Source organism: Pelophylax lessonae, assembly GCF_965119305.1.
Source record: "Pelophylax lessonae genome assembly, chromosome: 9".
Lineage (NCBI taxonomy): Eukaryota > Metazoa > Chordata > Amphibia > Anura > Ranidae > Pelophylax > Pelophylax lessonae.
Genome location: NC_138776.1, coordinates 225,832,876 through 225,860,205, shown reverse-complemented (window position 1 = coordinate 225,860,205; position 27,330 = coordinate 225,832,876). Strand labels below are relative to the sequence as shown.

The 27,330-nt window shown below is 43.5% G+C and overlaps 1 protein-coding gene across 1 annotated transcript in view; it reads left to right on the top strand.

Annotated features, from left to right (window-relative positions):
• SLC43A1 (solute carrier family 43 member 1) overlaps positions 1 to 24,114 on the top strand; it is a 1,050,749-nt gene extending 1,026,635 nt beyond the window's left edge. The window contains exon 15 of the mRNA XM_082268121.1: positions 23,832 to 24,114. Coding sequence (XP_082124247.1) covers positions 23,832 to 24,008 — 177 coding nt within the window. The 3' untranslated portion in view covers positions 24,009 to 24,114. The remainder of the gene's footprint in view (positions 1 to 23,831) is intronic.
• Positions 24,115 to 27,330: the final 3,216 nt, after the last annotated feature.

The window sequence follows — 27,330 nt, the reverse complement described above, 5'->3', positions numbered from 1 at the left end:
GTGATGGGGGACACCTGATGTAAAGGGGCACTGTGATGGGGCACACCTGATTTGATGGGGACACCTGATTTAAAGGGGCACTCTGATGATGGCACCTAATGTAAGGGGGCACTCTGATGGGGACACATGATGTAAGGGGGCACACTGATGGGAGACACCAGATGTAAGGGGGCCTTCTGATGAAGAAACCTGATGCAAGTGGGCACTTTGATGGGAATACCTGATGTAAGGGGGCAATCTGATGGGGAAACCTTATATAAGAGGGTACTCTGACGGTGGCAACTGATTCATGGGGGTCACCAATCAGGTTGCATTGATGGCCACTGGTGCAGCTGCATTTATGGGCACTGGTGAGGCTAAACTGATGGGCAATGATGAGGCTGCACTGATGGGCACTGGTGAGGCTAAGCTGATGGGCACTGGTGAGGCTAAGCTGATAGGCACTGATCAGGCTGCATTGATGGGCACTGATCAGGCTGCACTGATGGACACTGGTGACACTGCATTGATGGACAATGATCAGGCTGCATTGGTGGACACTGGTGAGGCTGCATTGATGGGCACTGATGAGGCTGAGCTGATGGGCACTGGTGAGGATGCATTGATGGGCACTGGTGAGGATGCATTGATGGGCACTGATCAGGATGCATTGATGGACACTGGTGAGGCTGCATTGATGGGCACTGATCATGCTGAGCTGATGAGCACTAGTGAGGCTTCATTGATGGGCACTTATCAGGCTGCATTGGTGGACACTGGTGAGGCTGCATTGGTGGACACTGGTGAGGCTGCATTGATGGGCACCGGTGAGGCTACATTGATGGGCACTGATGAGGTTGCACTGATGGGCACTGGTGAGCCTGCAATGATGCATTATTTTTGTTAAACCTCCTTGTTTGCCATTAACATTAAATTATGTTACCCCAATGTATCATATTTATCTTGCATCATAACACCAATATCTATTATAAAACCAGGTGGGCATGGATGGTGAGCTGATTTGGTGGTTCAGTGGGCCACTTGACTGGACTTGCCCCCCAGACCTCAGGCTGCCAGCCCTCCCCTGCCTATAGATGGTGCTTGTCATCCCTCTTCTATTTGGGGATCAAACTTACACCCTCCCATGCTACCCTTTATCAGCACAACTTTGTCCCCCTGTTCCGGGAGATTTTGGGTTCCCTACGTCAGTGGATGGGGTACCCCCTTTCGCTATTAGGTCGAATTAATGTTTTAAAAATGTCCATCCTGGGGGGGAGTGTCCAAGAGGGCGCCGGGAGCAGACGTGTACTAACTGAACTCCCGACTTCGGCGTCTATCCTTTTCAATCACCCAGGCTGACTGCCCTAAAACCCGGTCGCTCGGACCTTCGGATACCGCTGTGCAGGGCGGCTTGGTGCTAAGAGAGCGGAAGGACTAAAGAGGATTTCCAGCGTCGGCTGTTGTGCTGTGTGCAGTCTGGACGGTTCCTCTGTGACTGCTCTGGAAACCGGCTTTCAGACACCGCTGTGCAGGCTGAGAGCGGAGGGACTGGAGTCGGCTGGAGCGGTGTGAGCTGTGAAGCAGTGTGCCGGCTGGACGGCTTCCCTGTGGGTCCTTTGTGATTACTCTGGAAAACTGGTTGTTCGGACCCTCAGGCACCGCTGGGCAGACTGCTTAGTACTGAGAGAGCGGAGGGACTGGACTCGGCTGGACGCTGCTGGGCTGTTTGCGGGCTGGACGGTTTCTCGTGGCTCCTGTGGACACTGACAGGCTGAGGTCCCATGTGGAGGAGAAGGTGAAAGTGAAGCAGTGAGTAGAACGAACATTAGCGGTGGATATATTTCCTGCAGCCCTGCTTTCACCTAACTGGCTTCTTCTCTGCTTCTTCTTTGCATTTAAATACACTCTAACCGCATACTGCCAGCTTGCTATGCCAAATATCTTTACTGCTTATGCACTGCTTATGCAATAAATCTGCTAACCTCATAAAGTCAAGTTAAATATCTTCACTGCTTATGCAACAATATTACTAATTCTACTGAATCTTCAAAAAAAAAAAAAAAAAAAAGAAAAAGTACTGTACTAAAAAGTAATGTGGCATGTTGAATCATAACAGATTGTACCCAAGACTGGACAGGTGGGGGGGGGGGGGGGGGGGGTGTGTCGAAAAGGGTGTCAGGAGCAGACACGTGTTAAGTGAGTCCCTGACTTCGGCGTTCATCCTGCCGAACTTTCCAGCCATATTGCCCTAAAAAAGGGAAAGGAGAGAAAAAAACCATCAGGACATTTGAACACTGCCTTTCCTTTTTTTTTTGGGAAGGGATGCCCAAGAGCAAAGGGGGTGTACAGACACGCCGTGCAGTTGAAGCATTGACCTCACCGTCCAAGTCTACGGTAACTATGGCGTCTCAGACTGACCAGACAGCTGTGATCTGCAGATTATTGGTCTCCCGGAGGGGTCCGAGGGTCTAAACCTAGTGACCTTTATTGAGCACCTGCTCCCGTCCATCCTCCCAAATGCTAAGTTCTCTGCCTTTTTCTCAGTGGAGCGGGCGCATCGGATACCAGCAAAGCGAGGCCCACCTGGCTCCCCTCCCCGCACATTTATTTTCAGGTTCCTTCATTATGGTGCCCAGGACACTGTCCTACGAGCAGTCTGCTCTCAGGGTGAAGTGAAATTTGACGGTGGTAAACTTTTTTTTTTTCCTGACTACTCTGTTGAAACACAGAGCCAGAGGAAATCGTTTGACCAAGCCCGCTCTGTTCCCGGCTAAATTGCGGGTTCAGGATGGTGATCATGTGCGTTTCTTTTCTTCCCCTAAAGAGGTGCTATCTTGGCTTGAGACATATAAGCAAGACTGAATCCGAATCTGTTTCTCTCCTTTTTTTTTTTTTTTTTTTTTGTGGAGATCTAGATGTTATTGGAGATATTTTGGAGGTCCTTTACTGTGATTGTAGCTTCATATGTTGGAGTACCAATACATTGGCTATGGAGCAATAATGATTTTGGATATTTTTTTTTTTTTGATTGCCTGGAATGTTGGAATGCATGACAATTTATGACAACTTAAATATAATGATAATACACATGTATATGTTTTTTCCTTATGGGAGTGGTTGAGACAGGGAAACGTGAGACATGGCGACATGGTGTCATGTCATGTAACGATGTACCTTTAATTAGATGCGATTCCCTTTTCCTTTTTTTTTTTTTTGTTTACCTGTTCAATTTTTTTTTCGGATACCTGGGTGATTTGATACATATTTATTTTTTCCTTTTTGAACACCGGAGTTTCCACCCCTCTCCCTTTTTTTTTTTTTTTTTTTTTTTAAGGGGGGGGTAATAGAGTGCCTTCTTTGACACTTACCCTCTAGGGGGGACTATGAGGTCCATGGTGGGTGGGATACAAACCCTCTCCAATTTTGGGGAGACGGGTGGGGTGGGGGGGATGGGGATGTCTGAACATTACTCTGTTATTGTATTTATTGTATTTATTATTCAATTTTCACTTTTTTTTTTTTTTTGTCTCATTTCTTTTTTCCTGTTTGGATTGGCACACAAATTTCTACATACAAAAATTAGTAGTCAGAATGCAGACGAACACCGAATGGAGCATCCTCCATCCAGGCCCTGTGGAATATTGCAATATCTGTTATCTATCTTTTATCCTTAATATATCGTTTTATGAGTGGATATGGATTCTTTAAGGGTGGTCTCCTGGAACACTAGGAGTTTGAATTCACCGCAGAAACGCTCTTTAGTGTTCCAATATTTAAAATCTTTTAATCCCCATATATGTGTCCTTCAGGAGACCCATTTGGTGGGTACTCGAATACTGGCTCTCAAGAAACCATGGGTCGGGCATCATTACCACTCCACATTTTCTACGTATGCCCGGGGAGTCAGCGTTCTTATCCATAAGTCTCTTCCATTTAGACTTTTGGATCTTTCCCTAGACCCGGATGGACGATATGTTTTGCTCAATTTGCAGGTATCATCTTTTACTTTACTGCTGGTGGGGTTATATATACCCCCGCCTGCTTCGATCAGGCTGCTGCATAGAATCTTTAAAGAAATTGCAAAATTTGAAAACGATAACATACTTATTGTGGGTGACTTTAATATGGCTCCAGATCCGAGTATGGACAGAATGACTGGAGATTCTTCTTACAGATCGGACCTCGTTGAATGGGCTGAGACCTATAGGTTGACGGATCTATGGCGTTGGCACCATCCCCACTCTAGGGAATACTGTATACCTGCCATTCCGCCTCTTATAAATCCTTTTCTCAAATTGATTTAATGTTTGCAGGTGGTTCTCTCCTATCTCGGGTGCGGGAGATTCGGGTTCTTCCTCGAGGGATCTCAGATCACGCCCCACTTCTTTTGAATATGGAGCTATCTGGTAACCCCTCTGATAGACTATGGCGATTATCCAGATATTGGATTTCTGATCCAGATATAAACCCTCTTGTGGGACCTCAAATAGCGGCCTTTTGGGAGATAAACCTTGGTACGGCACCAGTGGCTATGGTCTGGGATGCCTTTAAGGTTTGTACCCGGGGATATTATCAGACAGCTATTGGTAAGATCCAACGATATAGGCGCACTAATTTATTGCAAAAAGAAAAAGAAGCTAGAGATATGGAAAATTTGTACATTCACACTAGAAACCCCATCTATTATACACGATTTCAATCACTGACCGGAGAGGTAATGGGAATACGTACAGCTCTTACACAGAAAAAAATAATTTCTCAATCCCAACGTATTTTCGTACAAGGAGAGTATAATGGTAAAATGCTTGCACAAATTTCTAGGGAGCAGATGACTGGGTATAGTATAGCACACATTCAAGATCAATTAGGTACTCTTCATTTTAATCCAGAAACCATCAACCACAATTTCACTGACTATTATCAGGCCTTATATAATACTAGGGTTGATTATTCAGATGATGAATTGGATCAATATTTGCAGGTAGTGGACTTTGCAGTCTTAACCGATAAATATCGGGCCAAATTAGATGCCCCCATTACCCTTTCGGAGATCCAGGAAGTGGTGGCCTTTTTACAATCTGATAAAACACCAGGCCCGGGTGGAATTCCTGTCGAATTCTACAAGGCCCATTTGGACCTTTTGGGCCCGCATTTACTAGCCACTCTTGTTGGATCTTTGAATGAGGGTGAACTCCCTAAAACTATGAGCGAAGCGGTCATTGTGGTGATCCCTAAACCGGGGAAGGATCCATCATTATGTTCATCATATAGGCCTATCTCTTTATTAAATGTAGATGGGAAGATCCTTTCAAAAATTTTGGCCACTCGACTTAATACTGTTATTGTAGACTTGATTCATCCGGACCAAACCGGTTTCATACCCGACCGGGGCACGGATATTAATAGCCGGAGACTGTTTACACACATGGCCTTGGCGTCGGGGGAGGGGGCAGGTGTGGTGGCCTCCCTCGACGCCGAGAAAGCATTTGACTCTGTTGAGTGGCCATTTCTTTGGAAGATCCTAGCCAACGTATATGCAGACGACACTTTGATTTATTTGGCTGATGCTTCTACCTCATTACATAGGGCCCTACAATTATTTAATATCTTTGGTCGCTTCTCAGGTATACGCATTAATTGGTCTAAGTCTGTCCTCTTTCCATTACATCCATTGGTCCCTTTAATTGATACTCCGACACCATTGAAATGGGTACAGGATATGGTGTATTTGGGCATCAAAGTGGGTCCAACATTGGATGTTTATCAGCAAGATAACATTGTAATTCCCCTAATGATATGTCTAAAACCTTTTTTTTCGAGATTAGACAGTATGGTAACAACTTTTGTATGGGCCGGGCGCATTCCACGAGTCGCAAGGCGTACGTTGTATCTCCCACTTGCAAGAGGGGGTTTAGCGTTTCCTAACTTCAAACTGTACTTCTGGGCGGCTGTACTGGTGACGGTCCGGTGGTGGTTCTCCCAGCCCAAGTTTAACTCCGCAGTGACACTAGAAGCAACACTATTGGGATCCTATGCGGGCACATCCTCAGATGACCAGTCCGATGAAGACGGTGCTGCAGATATGGACTCGGTCACGGGCGATATGTAACAAACCTCTATATATATCCCCCCACAATCCGTTGTGGGGTAATCCTAATTTATCACATTTGTATCAACTTCCTGATCCCCAGGTATGGGCCGCCAAATGGATTGTGACCATGAAACGTGTTATTAAAGATGGAAGACTCCCAGGGTTTGAGGTTCTCCAGTTTATGTATTCACTGCCTAGAACTATGGAATTTCGTTACCGGCAGCTTAGCCATGCTATGCGGGCTCAGTTCCAAGGCCCAGTTAACTTGGAATCGGACCCCTTGGAGAAAATGTTAACTTTTAAGGTTATAGGGAAAACTCTCTCTGCTATATATCTTATACTTTCAACAGACTATAGTCAGCCTCTTGAGAAAATCTATAATAAATGGAAGGAGGACATTCCAGACTTGACTGTTGAAGGACTCGGTTAATACTTACATTCCCTCAATGATAGCGGCCAGGGATAGATTTATACAACTTAAATTCTTACACAGAGCATATTACACGCCTCAACGTCTTGCTAGGATATACCCTATGAACGATCCCTCTTGCACTAGATGTGGGCGTGAAATTGGTACCTTTTTACACGTTGTTTGGTCGTGCCCTGAGCTGGTATCCTTTTGGAAAGCGGTGACGGACACTATTGGGGAAATTTTTGATACTATGATTCCTTTGGACCCAAAGGTAAGTCTATTGAGCAATCTTACAGAAGTGGTTGGGGATAAATATGTTAAAATGTGCATCATGTATGCCCTGTTTTATGCCAGGAGAGAAATCCTTCTGCAATGGAAGTTACCTGAGTTTCCCACCCGGTCAACTTGGATAGCCGCCGTTACTAAGACACTTCCATTCTACCGTTTTACATACGGTAGTAGAAACTGCCCAAAAAAATTTGACAAAGTGTGGTCAGCCTGGATTGATGCTGTAGGGGTGCCAATGTCACCTGTTCTACACTGATAGAAGCAGGATAGGATTTAAATCCTCTTTCCCCCCCTTTTTTTTTTTTTTTCTAATCTTGTTTTGTTGATATTCCCCTCCCCTCTTCTCCCAATTATTATTTTTTTTATTTCTGTGTTTGTATGTATGGATAATTTTTGTGCAGAGTAATCTATTGTAGTTGTAATTACTTGTTTTGTTTATATGTTTAATAATAAAAGAAAAATGTATTTGTAAAAAAAAAGATGTCCATCCGGCCTAGATTGCTTTATTTCTTTGACGCCTTACCAGTCCTGGTCCCAATGGCACAACTTAAATCTCTACAACGTAATTTCCTGCATTTTATTTGGAACAATAAGGCTCATAGAGTGGCTAGTTCGGTAGTTTTCTCCCCAAGATGCGGGGGTGGTCTTGGGGCCCCCGAATATTATTAAATATTATTTTGCTTCCCACCTCCGGGTGGTGGCCTCCTGGTCCTCCTTGGCAGCCCCCAACCAGTGGTCGGAAATTGAGAGGGGTGAGATTTTCCCGGTCCATCCCTGCTCTTTACTGTGGACCCCCACCCTTCACACGGATTGAGTCTTGCGGGGTATGTGTCTTGCACCCATGCTCTCCACTATGGATGTATGGATCAGATGTTATCGTAAGTGCTCTCTCTCCTCACCATGCCCACCGCTCACTAATGTTTTGTTTAACCCCTCCATTCCAGATAGTCTACAGGTGGGGCGTGTGTGGACCTGGTCGCGGGCCCCCCTTTTTCAGCTCCGTAATCTGGTCCATCTGGTCTCGCGTACCCTGTACTCTTTTGAGACCTTGAGGGAGAAATTTAACATTCCAAAACATACCTTTTTATTTTGATTTGCAAATACGTCACCTTTTCCATTCCATGACAAAATCTCTATCCCTGGAGAGGCCCACTGCCTTTGAACAATTGTCGGCACAAGGGCCTCACCAGCGACACTTGGTTTCCACCATTTAAAATATCTTACATGATGCCCTTCCGCTGGCTGAGGATTCCCACGTCTACATGCGTAGGTGGTCCGATATCCTGCAGAGGCCCATTTCCTTGCAGCTGTGGGACAAGATCTGGTCCTCTGCCTTCAAGTCATCCAGATGCGTGGTGCAGAGAGAGACGGCATTGAAAATCTTGATGTTCTGGTATAGGACCCAGGCTAGATTGCATAAAATTGACCCGTCTTGTCCAGCCACTTGTTGGCGAAGTGGCAACGACCTGGGCACACTATATCACATTTCTTGGCAATGTACCCTCATAAAACCCTTTTGGGAAATGGTGAGGTCAAAGATACAGTCGGTGACTGGCTTGTCTTTTTCACTTGACCCTCTCCATTACCTATTGGGCCTTCCATTCCCCGGGGTCTCCAAACACACCAGGCGCTTGATCTCCTATCTCCTGTTTGTGGCCAGGAGAGCTATCCCGTTGTGCTGGCTTTAGCCGGGTCCTCCTGATAAGGCCCTCTTCCAGCGCTTGGTGACGGAGATACAGAGAATGGAATTCTTGACTGCTACAGTTCACAATGACGTTACTCGCTTCAACATTATTTGGGCAGACTGGGACCTCCACGTTTCTGATTTGACATGATTGTACCTTACCTTCCCTTGTTATCGCTTTAATGATTCAATTTTCATTCTTCCCTTTATGCTCTTCATGTTTGCATTCAGATTTACCTTCTGGTTGATCTTCTGGTGTTTCTCTTATCATACTCAGTTTCATATGTAATATTCTGTTATGTTCTCTTTCTGGGGACATCCACCCCTTGTTTGTAACTTACATTTTGTTTTCCTTTATTTCTTCAATAAAAATACAATTTTGAAAAAAACGAGGGGCCGAATATTGTGGAGCCGATCATTTTCAGGGTCACCACGAGGACGACAGAGTTCATTGTCACTGAAGTGCATGGATTTGCTCATATCTTGTCCTGGCCATGGAAGCAGAGAACATGGACATATGGTGAATTGGGTCAATGGACCAATATGACCGCAACTCACTCTTTTTAGTAATGCCCATGCTGAGGGATATGCCCAAAATGGTCTTAAATTCAGAAACAGTGATACGTTTCCATCCAAATTCTCTGGATAGGGTCAAATTTGGGTTTGCGGCGATGAATTGATCAGCATATAAATTGCTTTCGTCCACAAAAGATCTGTACAGATCTTCCGTGAAAAACAGCTCGTAAAAGTAAAGGGGAGTAAAATTTTCTGTTTCCATCTGAATTCCGGGTTGGCCAGTGAATGGGGGATGTATGGGCGCTGCAGAATCTGTGGGCTCCCAATCAGAATTTACCAGCGCATCAGGGAGGACACTATTGGTTCTAGGAGCCTGTCTTCGAAAAATGGGGTCAGGTATGCCTGACCTTATCCTGGACCACTCCATTGTCAGAACCACCTGTCAGGGTGCTGCTGCTCTCTCCAGGTTTGTATACTCAGCCTGATTCTGGCAGTGAGTCTTCCCCATCGCTCTCTTCTGTCATGCTCAGTATCCTGTAGGCCTATTCACTAGTGTACCTCTGACTTGACATTTTGGCCAATTCATTTATAGGTACCTAGTGTGACTCACAGGTAAAAAAGCACCTGGTTGTCGAGGACTCTTTGAATCACTACGAAAAAAAAACTGCTAGTGCTAGCAGAGATCAGGCCTGACTCTGCTAATGCTACGATTTTGTGTGTGTTGTATTTTGGAAATTACAGTAATCTATTGATTACTGCACTTGCTTGGGTGGGGTTGGCTGGGCGGAGGGGCTAAACTCAGGTGCTGGCAGGTGCAATGGCCGAACCTGCTAACGCTGCGTTTTGGGAACCCTAAATTATGGGGGACGCTAGTATAGTTTTGATCAAATCAAAGATATTGATCTGTTCAGACACTATACTAGTAATGGAGATGTTTAGTGTGTGTATGTGTGGGTATGTGTGTGTCACTGGCAATCATAGGGTTAAAGAAAATGTCTAAATATGCGGCGGGGATCTGACGTTGTCCTAACTAGCATTAACGAGAGTGAATGAGACATACTGAGGGTACCACTCCTGCCACATCCCTACAAAATGTGTATAAAAGGACAAGGAGAGAGGGATGAGAGGATCCCACAGTAAACTGGGGTCTCTACGGTCTCTCACATAGAAATGGGACTTTAGAGGCTAGGAGTGGGTATTGATCCTGATGAAAATAAATACACCAATAATATATAAAAAATATAGCATTTATTTTTATAGGCATAAAAAATCTTATATAAATATGAAAAAAAGCATAAATTCAAATGGCAAATAATGCATGTACATAAGACAATACAGGTAAACCACTGGATCCCAACAAGCCTCTAAGAGCAAAAGCAATTGATGTGAAATATCTAATAGGTCATGATATAATCATGATACCAGTACATAATATGAGGAAAGTGTTCCACCGTACAATAAATAAATATGAATGTGTATAAAAATTAACAAAGATATGAAAAGGCACTTGTGTTAAAATGCAATCACTTTAAAACACCACGTGAAGTGAAAAAGAAAAAGAGCAATTCTTAAAATAATACAGTTCATCAAATCTTGAAAAAGCAAACAGTCCAATGCTACTCCAGCAAGGTGGAAGTTTATAAGAGAACCCTGGTGGTCCCAGCCAAGATTAAAGAGCCCATTCCGGATCCCCAGCCGGACTTTTGCCTTTGTGACCCTGACACTGTAAAGTCTCTAGGGTACATTTGGTCCGGTAAGTTCAAAATCTTGGGGGAGAGGACCAGTCACCCACCACCTCACCATTGCAGCATGTACTTGCACAAGAACTTTAGCACCTGAGCACTTTATTTTCTGGTTTTACAGCCGGTTGTCCTTCACTGACTACTTGCTGGAGTAGCATTGGACTGTTTGCTTTTTCAAGATTTGATGAACTGTATTATTTTAAGAATTGCTCTTTTTCTTTTTCACTTCACGTGGTGTTTTAAAGTGATTGCATTTTAACACAAGTGCCTTTTCATATCTTTGTTAATTTTTATACACATTCATATTTATTTATTGTACGGTGGAACACTTTCCTCATTTTTCAGGTATTTTTTACACCAAATCTGCGCTGTTCTTTTGCACTATCACGTTTAAAAAATCCTTTTGATTTTTCACACAGCAGCATTTTTGAGACACTTATATTACCATAGCGCAGCTTTAATTTCGTTTTTATTAACCAGTACATAATAGTATGGGATACATCAGTGGAGACTCTTGAATCGCGACGCGTTTCGCTCATGTTGCTTCCTCAGACGATTCCTTTTACCCTTGTCCATTGAAAAGACATGCTTAAGTAAGCGTTATGCCTGGCGTGCCTACCACGTGGAGAGGCGGTTGGTCATATCGTTAGTGACCAGGTTCACTTCTCTGGCAACCTAATTTTGGCTTCTGATAAGCACTCCTTCCTAAAGTGGGGGATGCACCGTTTTGATTCCTTATGGAACACTCGAGACATTGAGCATTAATTTGTGCTGTGCAGCCAACAAGGGCCAAACCTGTAGGAGTTACATGTGACACGCCTCCACCTGGACCAGATATATCTTTTTCTGGCATAAAGATTTTGCTTACTTAAGCATGTCTTTTCAATGGACAAGGGTAAAAGGAATCGTCTGAGGAAGCGACATGAGCGAAACGCGTCGCGATTCCAGAGTTTCCACTGATGTATCCCATACTATTATGTACTGGTATCATGATTATATCATGACCTATTAGATATTTCACATCAATTGCCTTTGCTCTTAGAGGCTTGTTGGGATCCAGTGGTTTACCTGTATTGTCTTATGTACATGCATTATTTGCCATTTGTATTTATCCTTTTTTTGATATTTATATAAGATTTTTTATGCCTATAAAATAAATGCTATATTTTTTATATATTATTGGTGTATTTATTTTCATCAGGATCAATACCCACTCCTAGCCTCTAAAGTCCCATTTCTATGTGAGAGACCATAGAGACCCCAGTTTACTGTGGGATCCTCTCTCCTTGTCCTTTTATACACTAACTAGCATTAACACTAACTGATGTCACCTGGGACACGAATATAGTGATCAAAAAAAAAGATCTGTACGCTATAACAGTGACACTGTGACAGGGCAATGAAGGGGTTAACCTGGGGTGATCAGGGGGTTAAATCTTTATTGGGGGGATGGCGGGTATCCTATACCTACTTGGGACAGAAACGAATGGTCGCTAACACTAAATGAAGTCTTAAGTCACGCTATTACAGTAATCCACAAAAAAGCTGTATATAGTGTGCACTGTAACAGGGAGTGAAAGGGTTAACTGGGGGGAGATCAGGGGGTTAAATGTGCCTACTTGATGTGGTGTTAGTGTAGTGCTTGGTGTATTCATGGTTAGAAGCTCTCTCCTCTCAAGCTGGAACTGAAAAGGGCTCCACGAGGGGAGAGAGCAGCATTTTTGTAAACACAGGCACAGGACGCGGTGCTGTATATTGGCCTAGGCCAACAAGGCCCAGGCCTAGGGCAGCACTTTGTAGGGGAGGCAGCAAAAAATTTTGACTTGTGTTTGCTGCCACTGATTATTTCACTTATTTGTATAATGACTCTGGACTTCCTGAATATTATACAAATAAGTGACATAATCCTAAGATTACAATCAGTAGCAGCAAACACCAAGAAGCCCAAATATCTTAAAAGAACTGATAGGGCTGCACTGATATGGCAGCACTGATATGCTGCACTGAGGGGTACTGGTATGCTCTGATATGCTGCCCTGATGGACACTGAGGCTGCACTGATGGGCACAAGGCGGCACTGATGAGCTTCACTGATGGGGCTGCACTGATATGGTGCCATAATGGGCACTATGTTGCAATGATGGGCACTAATAGGCTGCACTAATGGACACTGATGAGATGGCACTGATAAACTGTACTGATGGGCACTAATATGATGCACTGATAGGCTGTACTGATGGCCACTGATGAGACTGTACTGATATGCTGCACTGATGAGGCTGCACTGATAGGGCAGTAATGAGGCTGCACTAATGGGCACTAATAGACTGTGGTTGTGGTCTGTGGTTTACAGATGACAGGGCGGGTCATAAACAGGAAGGGGTGGGGCCTTTACAAGAATGGATGGGTCATATTTCAATTAGGGGGTGCACAAGTTTAGTCAGGCCTAGGGCAGCACAAAACCTAAATACACCACTGACAGGACGGTCTGACATTGGTCAGAACCAATCACCAGGACCAGACCCAAAATCATTGGCCTGGACCTCATGACTGATCAGTTCTATATTAAAAGTAAAGATGACCAGCGCTATGGAGTATATAAAATAGAGATAAAATAGGTGTAAGCTGCCACCAACCAACCCCTGGGGTGCAAGGGTTAAAACGTGAAATATAAAATATATGTAGAAAGCTGGTAAAAGGCGCTACCTATAAGTGATGACTCACACAAAAATCATCAATGTATGATCACAAATATATGAATGCAAATGTAATATAAAGTGCAATGTGCCAGTGGCTGAAGTAATCAAGGGTATAAATTCCACAGACCCTCAACAAGTGCTCAGTATATATAGATGCTATACTGTGAGCAAACAGAAATGTGCGATGAGTGATAATAATGAAAGTGCACTAACTGTGAAAATAATTTATTGTAAACTATATTAATTTATAAAGTGCAAGGTGACAATTGAATAGTGAATATATTGTGACAGGAAGTCAGGTAAATCTGTGGATGTAGTCACAGACAGGAGATACATTTCCACCTGGTTTGGAAAATTCACTAATTACTATAGGGTGTCAGCTGCAGAGGTAGTCAGGACGGCTTAAGGAAGTTGAAAGGCCTTCAGCTGTTCGGAATGAGGAAGTTAAGGCCTCTATAATTTGTCCAAAGGAAGTCTATTGATTGCTGCCTCCTGACGCTGTGTGGGCATGGGGAGAGGAGGACAGTCAGATGTGTGCCCCCTGAAAGCTGTGTGAGCATGGGGAAGACCTCCTGAAGCGATGTGCGCTGAGGAGGGTAACAAGTGTGAAGACTACTCGAGGTGAGGTCTTGGATTGTTTCTATGTGAAAAGAAACCAATGGACATTTCTTGTGTGAAGAGGAAATTAATTAAGACTGAAGACTACTCAAGGTGAGGTCTTGGACCATTTCTATGTGGAAAGAAATAAATGCACTGTTTTCTATGTGAAGAGACAAGCGAAGGAATGGTTGCTATGTGAAGAGTGTGAATAGACAAACAAAGGGATGTTTTCTATGTGAAAGGAAAGTCCAATGAACATGTGCTGTGAGAAGAGAAAATAAATGGACTATTGAGTGTCTGCTGTAGGATCAGCATTGTTTGCCCAACAGTAGGTTGGAGACAGACTCTGTAGGTAGGTTCCTGTATGTGAGAAGGTAGCCGCCCACAGTGGCAAGGATTTATTTTGTGTTTTATTTTTATTTTGGATGTTTTTGACGCTTGCACTTGTGTGAAGAAAATTGCATGAATAAACCAAACTGTTGTTTGCAACCACTTCTTGGCTATCTCCCTGTGTAACGAACCCCCCAAAGGGGTCATCCATACCCGCCACCGAGCTAATCAACCCCACAAATGGTGGAGGTATGCATTGGGCAGAAGCAGAGATCCCTGCAAAGAAGTGCATATGTTCTATGAACTTTGTCTGGTGCATGAGATTGCACAATCTATGTGTGCAGGAGAGGAGATCCTGAAAGAGAGAAAAAACTACTTGTTTTAAAGAGACAGTGGTCTCAAAATTTTTGATGGACTTTGTTGTGTCTGGTGCATGAGACTGCACAAACTGTGTCTGCAGGAAAGGAGATCCTGCAAGAGAGAGAAAAGCTACTGGCTTTGAAGAGACAGTGGTCTCAAAATTTTTTGCTGGACTGTGAAAAATTTATTGTGGAGTAATTGAAGATGGGGCGGTCAAAACGCCTGAAAGATGCAAAGATAGCTGAAATGAGAGACTGGATTCTATGGATGGAGGGGATGCTACTGCCTGAATGAGCCCCATCCATGCCTGAACAGAATCTGCTAAAGAGAAAGGTTGTTGTCCCTAGCAACACTGAGGCAAATGCGGATTTTCAGCGGAGCTTTGCAGCTCAACAAAAGGCTCACCAAGATAGCATGGCAGGCTGGAAACAGAGATGCCAGCAGCAAATGGAGACCATCGGTTTGGAGGAAACCGAGTATGTGTGCAGGGCTGAGTTGGATGCCTTGCAACGGAAAATGGAAGAAAAGGAACAAGCCTTGGAATTGCTTAGGATGGAGCATAGAAACTTGCAGGCTCAGGTGTTACAGTGGGAAGAATCCACTGCTCTTCTTTTTTCCGAGTTACAAAAACGTAGAGAGACTATAATGGAGAAAGATACCACCCTCATGGAAAAGGAAATTGAAATTCAGACTTTGCAGGAGCAAAGTATGTGTGATATGTTGGAGTTGCGTAATCAGCTGGAAAAAAGTCTTCAGTCTTTGGAAACTACAAAAATAGACCTGCAGGGGGTGCAGGAACAGAATGTCTCTCTGAAAATGACAAGGAGAAAAATGAGAGAGAGGCTAAATTACTGAGTACTGTGTATGAGCTCACCACTTTGAGCAATGTGGTAGATGAATTGCGTACAGACTGTGAAAGTTGGAAAGATGAAGCCCAACGTTTCCAGCAGCAGCTAAAGGAGAAAGAAGCCTGTGTGGCAGAATTACAGTCTCATTCCCAGAAACTAGCCAATGAGGTGAAGGCTCTTATGCAGGGAAAAGGAGATTCTGAACACAAGAGGAAAAAAGTAGAGGCACAGCTGCAGGAATCGCAAGTCAAGGTGTCAGAAGGTGACCGATTGTGTGCTAAGCTGTCAGAGAAGGCAAACCGACTGCAGGTTGAGTTGGACAATGAAACAAATCAGCTTTCTCAAGCAGACAGCAAATCTAGAGAAATTGCCAAAGATTTCTCTATCTTGGAATCGCAGCTGCAAGACACGCAGGAACTCTTACAGGAAGAGAGGTGTCAAAGGCTGAGTTTTAGCAAAAAGCTCAAACAAATGGAAGATGAGAAAAATGGCTTCCTGGAACAATTAAAGGAGGAGGAGGAAGCAAAGAAAAACCTATCAGAGCAAGTCGCAACACTGCAAGCTCAGATAGCGGATATGAAAAAATGCATGGAAGAAAGCATTGGTTCATTAGAAATTGTTGAAAATGTGAAAAAGAAGTTTGATCAGATGCTTGGTGAGGAGAAGACTGTGTCTGCAAAATATGCAGAAGAACGCGCCCGTGCAGAAACGGAGGCGCGTGATAAGGAGAGCAAAGCCCTGTTCTTGGCTCGCTCCTTGGAGGAAGCTCTAGAGTGTAAGGTTGAACTATAAAGAGTTAACAAACAGCTGTGTACAGAAATGGAAGATTTGCTCAGCTCCAAGGATGATGTTGGGAAAAGCGTTCAGGAGCTAGAAAAGTCTAAGCGAGCCTTAGAACAGCAAATAGAAGAGATGAAGATTCCGTTGCAGGAACTTGAAGAGGAATTACAGGCAACAGAGGATCTGTCCCAAAGAGGGGATAGTGTGCCTGATGCAGTTTTTAAAAGGATCAGTGTTTTGGGGTCTGTCCTGAGTGAGCATCAGAAATGTGATGACATGTTGCTTGAATCACCCCTTTGGAATAAACAGTTCCTTCAAAAACTTCAAGCATTGGAAAATGTATCATTAGAACTTCAGCAAACAAAGGAGCTGTGTAAGAAATGTAATGATTTCTCAGTTCAGGCTGAAAACCTAGTGGAGAAAACTAAAGCGGAGAAAACTAAAGCAAGTGATATAAAGCTGGGAGAAAAAAGCAAACACCACCTAGTGGAGAAAACTAAGGCTGTTGGTGAAAACGTGAAGCAAATGAATTTCAAGTGCCTTTCAGGGAATATTTCCAAAATGGAACTGGTGAAAGACAGGTGGCAGAAGTTTGATCGTGATCTTGAGATACATTCCATGTGGAGTTCAGATAAAGAAAAGGAACCAGGTGACCTTGAGCGGTCAAATAGTTCAGCAGAAAGTGCATTGAAGAAACCTGTAATAGACTGTGTTGTTGCCTTTGACCCATAGGTTGGTGGAAGGAAAGTTGATGATGTCTCTGGAAAAAGGAACAGGGGTCACTTTGAAGAAATGTGTGACCGCCTGAACAAATTTAAACCCAAGTCTACACGCTTTCCCAAACTCCAGACTTGCCTAGCTATTTGGGCTTTTGTGAAGCATACTCAGAAGGAGATCGACAACTTGGAGGCCCCCCCACTTGGGGCCTCGAATTTGTCGGCCTCCCAAAGAGCTGCTTTAGATGACCTTATCCATGACGACCTCGTTGTCATCAAACCCTCTGATAAGGGTGGCAACGTGGTCGTCATGGATAGGCATCAGTACGTAACCATGTGTTTCGATATACTGTCCAATGAAGAATGGTACAGGCCAATATCCATTGAGGAAGTTGATATCATGAAAGGAAGGTTCAAATCAATAATCTTTAATGCTTTACAGTCACATGTGATCGACCAAGATCTCTATGACTACTTAAATGTCAAATGGCCAATTTTGCCCACTTTTTACGCACTACCCAAAGTGCATAAGAATTTGGACAAACCCCCAGGCCGCCCGATTGTATCGGGTATGGGATCCATTACCGAGCCCTCCAGCCGGTTTGTGGATGATCAGCTACGCCCACACGTGATGGGTCTGCCCTCATACCTTAGGGATACCCTGGAGCTATTGAGAGTCCTTGAGGGCCTCACTGTTCCCAGGGACTCCTTATTGGTTACTCTTGACATCGAAGCCCTCTACTCTAGTATTCCGCATACTAGGGGTATTGAGGTGATTACTACCTTTTTGAAGGAGCAGACCCATCGCATGTGGGCCTTAGCAGATTTTACCCTTCAATTACTCAATCACATTTTAAGATCAAACATCTTTGTGTTTGGCAAAACCACCTACCTCCAGGTACAGGGGGTGGCGATGGGGACCTTGTGTGCCCCATCGTATGCCAACCTGTACCTGGGGGGGGTGGGAAAGGGAGTTATTTGCCAATGATGCCGCTGCGATATACCTGCGCCACTTGGTTCTGTGGCGCAGGTGTATCGACGACGTCATCATTGTGTGGACAGGCTCGGTATCTACACTTCTGGAATTTATTGAGTTTATATCACACAATGATTATAATCTAAAATTTACAGTTCAATATGACACCCAGAAAATAGCCTTTCTTGATACTATGGTGTATTTAAAGCCTGATGGGAGTATATATACCTCACTGTACCGCAAGGACACAGCGGGGAATACAATACTACACTATACAAGCAGCCATCCACGATTCCTAGTGCGCAGAATCCCGTATTCACAATACTTGCGAATACGACGGAACTGCGCGCTAGAATCTGACTACAAACGAGAAGCCAAGGCCCTACAACAAAGGCTTTTGGCTCGCGGCTATAGTAGGAAACTTCTTAAAAAAGCCTACAAAAGGGCTAATCTTCAACCACGTGATAAACTAATTTTTGGCTCCCGTCAAATAACTCCTATGAATACTACCAAACTTATCACTAAATATAACTCCCATCATCAAATAATACGTAAGATCTTGGCCAACAATTGGCACTTTCTAGCAGAGGACACCACGGTCTCCAAATACATCAAACCATACCCAGAGGTGGTTTATCGCAAATCTGCCTCATTACGAGACAGACTTGTACATAGCCACCATAGATCTATTGAGGAGGAGGAAACCAATGGAGCAGTGGGGGGCCTTGGCACATACAGATGTGGACAATGTTCCGAATGCCCTTGGGTCAGAGAGGGTTACACCTTTCCCCTACCTCGGGGAGGGGTTTGGAAACCTCGGTTTAGGGCCACCTGCCTCACAGAGGGTGTGGTGTATCTGGCCACATGCCTCTGTGGGGCGTTCTACGTTGGTAAAACTATTAGGCCGTTTGCCAGGCGAATCCAGGACCACCTTTATTATATGGATACTGGACTTATGTTTACACCCATTTGTAAGCATGTGGGCTTACAACATAATTTTGACCCCCACACCATTAAATTTATTGTACTGGAGGCAATCATTAAAAATCCGCGAGGTGGTAATTACGACAATGCTATCCTCAAAGCAGAAGTCAAGTGGATATATAGGCTACAGGCCACTAGACCACCAGGCCTAAATACAGCTCTATCGTTTAAACCATTTTTGGAATAGTCCATAATTATACCTCCATTGGTGACTATTCCCTCCCCTAATGCCCAACCTTGTGGTTCCCCTCCTAGCTTTGCTTATGTTTTCCACATCCTTTTATTTATGATCTTATAGCCGGGGATCCAGGACACAGTACAGTCATATCTATATACACTGAGATGACAACGCAGTGGCATATCATCTGGATTTATGTCCTGGTGTAGGATAGGGTATGATCTGTATGCCTTCCTACCCATTGTGTTAACTTCTATTTGTCTCTTTTTCATTTTTTGACATTTGGCTGTTACGAAATCTAATAACAAGATCTAGAATCTTTCTATGTCAGACAATTGAACTTATGATTATTTATAACTTTTTTTGTATTTTTTTCAGATGCACATCCATTTATTCCAATTTGCATCTGTCTGCGGCTAAATCCAATGGGCTAGTACTTTCCTCATTTTCTTTCTTTGATAGGGATTCGGGCACCAAGCCGGGGGTGGTGAGTTGAGATATTTTTCCCTCTTTCTCCTCCCACGTTAATCCCCGAGTCCGCCCTTCTTTCATGGCGGATGTTTAGTGCTCCGACCCGCCTGACACCGCCTCCTCTTTGGCGCAGGCGCGGTTAGGACCGCAAGATGGCGCCCGCACCGGAAGTGATCAGTCGGGGGTCACGAGGTACCTCATCACTTCCGGTGGGACCGCGCATAAAATGCCGAACACAGCGTGGTACAAACAGGCCACGACTACAGTGGCGCTGCTGTTGTTACCACTCGATTACAGTGTATAAGGTAAGCCTCTTGTCACTTGGATCTCTTGACCGCACGGCTCTCTGCGGGACTCCTTGCTACTTTCTTTTGTTTGACACGCTACTCTATATTCCTTACTCTTCACTTGGTATTTCTCAATACAGACTGGGTTCTCTTGGCATTACAATCTATATGCTCACTATCTGAGCGTTCTTTTATATTCACATTCAAGCATATCTCTTAACTAATCTTTCTAAGGCATCATGCTACACTTTGATATGTGATATTTATTTGCACTATATGCGGCCTCTGGCATGAATTGCTCCTATCTATAGAATATTGGTATTCACTCTGTTTGCCTTTCTAGGCACTCACTACAACTTCTGCATTTCCTGGTTATGCTGTCTCTCATTCTCTTGGATCTTTGGTCATCACTATGTTAATTTTCTTCATCACCTCTCAGGCCTTGCTGTCGGGATTCCATCTTGTGACATCTACAGCCCCTTTCCCAATTATTTGTTAGTTTGGGATCATCGGTGATGAGCCTTTCTTTACAATTATTGATCTTTCCAGATATGCTGTGATTCGGCATAGCCCGGTCCGGTCCCTGTCATTATTAGTGAGGTCAGACCTGGCTGGACGTTTTGTCCAGGGCGCACAACCCACTTTTGGATGTACGGCGGCGATCCTTGGTATATGGATGCATGTGCAATGTTCTAGATACAATCTTTGGTGAGCCTCAATCCAAATACATCAATAACTATATAATGTTGTAATTATTATGTTTAACTCACTTTATACTGTTTATATTTAGAACCTGTGTTGAGGTCACCAGCTTGTAATGTCCCAGAGGAAGCCTGCTGGCGAAACATGTCGGACACAAGTGGCCCCACTCACACAACTATGGTTCCTTGTATATCATGTATCTTCATGCACTGAATTATCATCACTTATTGTGATTTGTTTTTATTAAGATATTGTAATAAAACTTTCTTATTTTACTAATTCTTGTTTCATTATTATTTATCTATTACATACCCAAGCAAGCTCCACCTTCAAAATCCCACCCCTTGGTTTACAACCCCCATTAGACGGTCTCTTTGGGGCTCAACTAGAGTCCGTGGGGTGTGTCATACCTTTACTCCTTCTTTCCGTGTGACCGCCTGTTGTCGCAAATGGAAGGCCCTGTTCACAGCATCTTAGAGCAAGCTAAGCTCAAGAAAGAAGATCATTCCCTTTTACAACAAAGAGTCAATGATTGTGTACAGCTGTATGGAGAGGCAACTCAAGTCACACAGGGACGTCAAGAGTCCCTACTTGGATCAAAGCCAAGTGAAGCAGAGGTTCTCAAAGTTTTGTGGAAATCATTTATTGATTGCAGAGAGAGGCGGCTCAAGAATGTTGAAGACTTTAAGACTAGCACAATTGAGTTGCCTATGGATCACGGTCCTCCTTGGTGGATAGGGCAGACGGTTATGCAGGACAAACTTGAGAAGGATCGAAATGATGCTAAAAATGCAGTTTAAGAATGTGTATATGAGATGAAGGACAAGTTGTCTGACATTTATGAGAAATCTGTCAATGAAGATGACAGAAACAGTTTCATCCTGAAGCTTGAAGATACTAATAGGCTTATCAGTGAGAGTCAAGATCAGTGCCTGACACATGCGTGCCTGGAAAACTGTGTCCCAACCCTAGGGTTGAAACAAGAGGGGGGGGGGGTATGTGACAGGAAGTCAGGTAAATCTGTGGATGTAGTCAGACAGGAGATACATTTCCACCTGGTTTGGAAAATTCACTAATTACTATAGGGTGTCGGCTGCAGAGGTAGCCAGGACGGCTTAAGGAAGTTGAAAGGCCTTCAGCTGTTCGGAATGAGGAAGTTAAGGCCTCTATAATTTGTCCAAAGGAAGTCTATTGATTGCTGCTTCCTGACGCTGTGTGGGCATGGGGAGAGGAGGACAGTCAGATGTGTGCCCCCTGAAAGCTGTGTGAGCATGGGGAAGACCTCCTGAAGCGATGTGCGCTGAGGAGGGTAACAAGTGTGAAGACTACTCGAGGTGAGGTGTTGGATCGTTTCTATGTGAAAAGAAACCAATGGACATTTCTTGTGTGAAGGGGAAATTAATTAAGACTGAAGACTACTCAAGGTGAGGTCTTAGACTATTTCTATGTGGAAAGAAATAAATGCACTGTTTGCTATGTGAAGAGACAAGCAAAGGAATGGTTGCTATGTGAAGAGTGTGAAGAGACAAACAAAGGGATGTTTTCTATGTGAAAGGAAAGTCCAATGAACATGTGCTGTGAGAAGAGAAAATAAATGGACTATTGATTTTCTGCTGTAGGATCAGCAAAGTTTGCCCAACAGTAGGTTGGAGACAGACTCCGTAGGTAGGTTCCTGTATGTGAGAAGGTAGCCGCCCACAGTGGCAAGGATTTATTTTGTGTTTTATTTTTATTTTGGATGTTTTTGACGCTTGCACTTGTGTGAAGAAAATTGCATGAATAAACCAAACTGTTGTTTGCAACCACTTCTCGGCTATCTCCCTGTGTAACGAACCCCCCAAAGGGGTCATCCATACCCGCCACCGAGCTAATCAACCCCACAATATAAATAAATAAATAGTGCAAAATATCGCAAAGAATGATTTCATATAATAAAGTGCATATAAATTCCTTAATGTTGGTGTATATTAAAGTGAACCAAATAAAAATTAGGAAAGTAAGGTGTTCTTTCCTAAAAGGAAGTTAGTTTAGTGTCCAGAATAACACCGAAAGTTATATCCTCAAACCATAAAGGAGAAAGCAAAATGAGACAAAGGAAAGTGTCTACATCTGTGTTCACCACTAGATGTCACACTAGCAATACGACCTGTATGATGAAGACAGGCTGACAAATCCAGGGGTTCCCTCCACTTCTGATGAGCAGATGATAGGGAGATCCTAGCGATCTAGGTGCTCAAACAGAAACAGAACCCCATGATGGAAAATGCAAGGCAGTGATGCATAAAATAGTGTAGACTCACTCGATCCTGACCAACCTAAAGAGTGAGTCTACACTATTTTATGCATCACTGCCTTGCATTTGTGCACTTTCATTATTATCACCCATCGCACATTTCTGTTTGCTCACAGTATAGCATCTATATATACTGAGCACTTGTTGAGGGTCTGTGGAATTTATACCCTTGATTACTTCAGCCACTGGCACATTGCACTTTATATTACATTTGCATTTATATATTTGTGATCATTCATTGATGATTTTTGTGTGAGTCATCGCTTATAGGTAGCGCCTTTTACCAGCTTTCTACATATATTTTATATTTCCTTGATCAGTTCTGTACCAAATCAGACCATTGCGGGATGGAGGGCGCGCTCCCGCATGCCCCTGAGCCATGCTTGCGTCCGGTGTAACCCTATGTCGATTCGTGCAGGAGGGGCTGCCTGCCACAGTATATCTGCGTCAGGCGGTCTGAAAGAAGTTACATTCATTATTGGTGCTCTAATTTAATAAATAGTAGAAAAAGCCTATATCCACTGGATTGCAGTCTATTACCTACTTTCCAACTACTTGGGTCTACGTACATGAACCTGGGCAGCTCTGCAACAAACAGGTTATTTGCACACCTATGCCATTTATATCATCTCAATGCCCCCTAGGTGAACAAAGACGTGGTCTCCCTGAACATGGAGTGCAATCATGCACTTACCTGGAGACAGATATATTCTCCACAACATCAGGCTGCATTACCATCTTGATGGTTATCCTCCCAGATATAAGTTACCTATACTAGCATTTTCGGCACTATGCGCTATAAAGAGTTTGACCCTCTTGTTTGCAGCTACTCTCCACATTGTGAATGGAGCATTTTATAGATCATTAATTTTTCTCTTCCTCTTTTCTCCTTCAGGTAAACCTTGGTTTGTTGATCTTTTCCTTTGCTGGGTTCATCCTTCCAGGATATTTAATCTTTTACCAACGCCGTTTACTCCAGGTTCATTCAACAAAAGAAAAAGATCCAGCGGCTGTTCAACTGCAAGAATCTAACTATTCCAATGGGGTTATAGAAGGAGAGGCCACAGCTTAAACATGCAGTGGATTCTGTATATGCCAAAGAGGGATGTTACACGATAATACAGTACAAGGGAATTGCCATTTATGTTTTATGTATATATCATAAATCTAAAAAAAGGTTGTGTGCTAATGTTTTTCTGGAGGAATGGAGGCCTGGTAAACCCAAGGAGTGATGTTTAAAGCCACTGAAGTTTCCAACATGATGATCCATTAAAAAAAAAAAAGTTTAATTTGTTTAAAATAGAAACCTGTCCTGGCAAACTGAGCTGATATTGCTTGCCCTCACCTAAAACATTAGTGGACTAGATGTCAAAGTAATCCAATGGCTTCAAAACGTAGAACTCCAAACCACTGGCTCACAAAGCAGTACAGATAACTAGCATTTCAAAGGATATCAGTAAAAGCAATGTACATAGTTTCTCAGTACAGCTGTATGTTATGCTGGCAAATGTTGGCATTTTTATGCCAATCTAGAAGACTTGTAAATTGCATTATTTTCAATTAATTTATGTAAGGTCAAGTATTGCCACTGCTAGTGTAATTAAAGCTGAATTCTATGCAAACAACACAATTAAAGACTTACATGTAAACTTTCTTTTCTTTGTACTTCTATTAAACCATCAGCAGAACCTACTAACAGACTTTGAGTGTAACAATGATGAAGATGTTATATCAAAACCACAATTACATATAAATAAAAATACATATTAAAAACATAAATATAAAAATACTTGTATTACTTTTTAATAAAATACTTTTTATGAACACCAGTAATGTGCATAAATAAAACGAGACAATGATGTATGCAATTATAGATCCAGATCGAATATTCACTTTTGCACCCTATTTGACATTTATTGTAGTATTCAACTGCTTCTTCAAGATTGTGTAGTTGATATACATATTAATGCAATAAATATATCTAATACGTTGAAACTATTCAAAAATTACAGTTGTGCTCAAAAGTTTGCATACCCTGGCAGAAATCGTGACATTTTGGCATTAATATTGAAAATATGACTGATCATATGAAGCCATTTATTATCACATAGTTGTTTGGATCCTTTTTAAATCATAATGATAACAGAAATCACCCAAATTGCCCTGATCAAAAGTTTACATACCCTGGAATGTTTAGCTTTGGTAGAGACATACAAGGTGACACACACAGGTTAAATGGCAATTAAAGCTTTGTTTCGCACATCTGTGGCTTTATAAATTGTAATTAGTGTCTGTGTTTAAATACTCAATGAGTTTGTTAGCTTTGCACTGAGCAGGCTGGATACTGAGCCTTAAAGACAAGAAAATACCTGTCAAAAGATATGCGTGACAAGGTAATGGAACTTTATAAAAATGGAAAAGGATATAAAAAGATAATCAAAGCCTTAAATTTGCCAGTAGGTACTGTTTATTAGCGTATTAAGAAGTAGAAAATTCAGGGATCGCTTGATACCAAACTATGGTCACAGTAGACCAAGAAATACTTTGAGTGTCTGAGAGTTTCAGTGAGTGTAGCGGAGTACCAGAGGGTAAGAAAGTAGAGTTAGGAAGCTAGGAAACAGCTACACAGGACAGACTTAAATTACTGAATCCCCATTAGATTAGATCAGTAGGTACAATGCCCGGCGGGTGTGGAGATGCGATTCGGTGTACATCTTGTGATATGTATGCATTCCTCAATCATGAGATCGAGGTCGAATACAAATGCACAAAATGTAAGCACGTTGCTTCCCTGGAAGCTCAGGTCCTTAATCTAGGGAAGCAGCTGGCAACACTGAGACAAATGTCCATACCGAAGGAGAGCTGGGATCATACGCGACAGGTGCAGGCCGGGGTCTGCACAGAGGAGGGCGGAGTAACGGAGGTGCAGGCATCAGAGCAGAGTAGATGGGTGACAGTTAGGAAGGGTAGAAGGGAAAAAGGCAAGGAGGCCGGTCCTGGGCTGGAGCACCCCAATAAATACGCCTTCTTGCGTGATGTTGGGGTAACCAGTCAGGGAACAGCATTGCTGGAGCAGAGCGACGCCCCTAGCTGCCAGGGGAAGAACTCCTCCAGTGAGGCGGGGAGAAAGGGAAAGGAAAGACAGGTGCTGATGGTAGGGGACTCAATCATTAGAAGGACAGACAGTGCAATCTGTCACAAAGACCGTGGGCTCCAAACAGTCTGTTCTTTACCAGGCGCTCAGGTTCACCACATCGAGGATCGGGTGGACAGATTACTGGGTGTGGCTGGGGAAGACCCAGCTGTCATGGTACACGTGGGTACCAATGACATAGGCAGAGGAAGATGGAGAGTCCTAAACGATTTCCGGGACTTAGGCGCTAAGTTGAGGAGTAGGACCTCCAAAGTAGTATTTTCAGAAATACTACTGTACCTCGAGCCACACCAGAGAGGCAGCGGGAGATAAGGGAAGTTAACAAGTGGCTGAGGAGCTGGTGTAGTAAGGAGGGTTTTGAGTTCCTAGAGAACTGGGCCGACTTCTCAGTCGGCCACTGGCTCTTTGGTAGGGACAGATTGCACCTAAATGGGGAGGGTGCAGTCGTACTGGGTGAGAGGATGGCCATAAAGTTAGAGGGGCTTTTAAACTAGGTGATGGGGGGAGGGTACAGATGTAGAATTAGCCAGATTCAGAGGGCACAAATGGGGACATTAGTGGTAGGGTGTTTAGAGTACCTAAATCCAAGGTGGGTATGGGGAAAAATCACAAGGGCAGCCTAAAAACAACATCAAACGAGGAAATATGCAACCGGTCAAAATTACGAGGTTTGTATACCAATGCCAGAAGCCTGGCTAACAAGAAGGGAGAGCTGGAGCTGCTGATGTTTGAGGAGGACTTTGATTTTGTGGGGATAACAGAGACTTGGTTCGACAACTCTCATGACTGGATGGCGACCATTCAGGGGTACTCCCTTTATCGCAGAGATAGAGAAGGTAAAAAAGGGGGAGGGGTATGTCTGTATATTAAGAACAGTGTACAGGTAAATATGAGGGATGATATTAATAATGGAACTATGGACGAGGCAGAATCCCTATGGGTAGAACTTAAAGGGGAAGGCACTATAGGGAGGGTAATATTGGTCGCATGTTATAGGCCCCCCAACCAGAGGGAGGAGGGGGAGGTGGGCGAGGCGGACCTCCTTTTACAGATAGAATTAACAGCAAGGATGGGAATGTCATTATAATGGGGGACTTTAATTATCAAGATATAGACTGGGCAGAAGGAACCGCGCATTCAGCCAAGGTTCGGCAGTTCCTAAATGTTTTGCAGGACAATTTCATGGGTCAGATGGTGAACGCAGTAGAATAGGAGGGGACCAGCGCTATGGATTATTCCA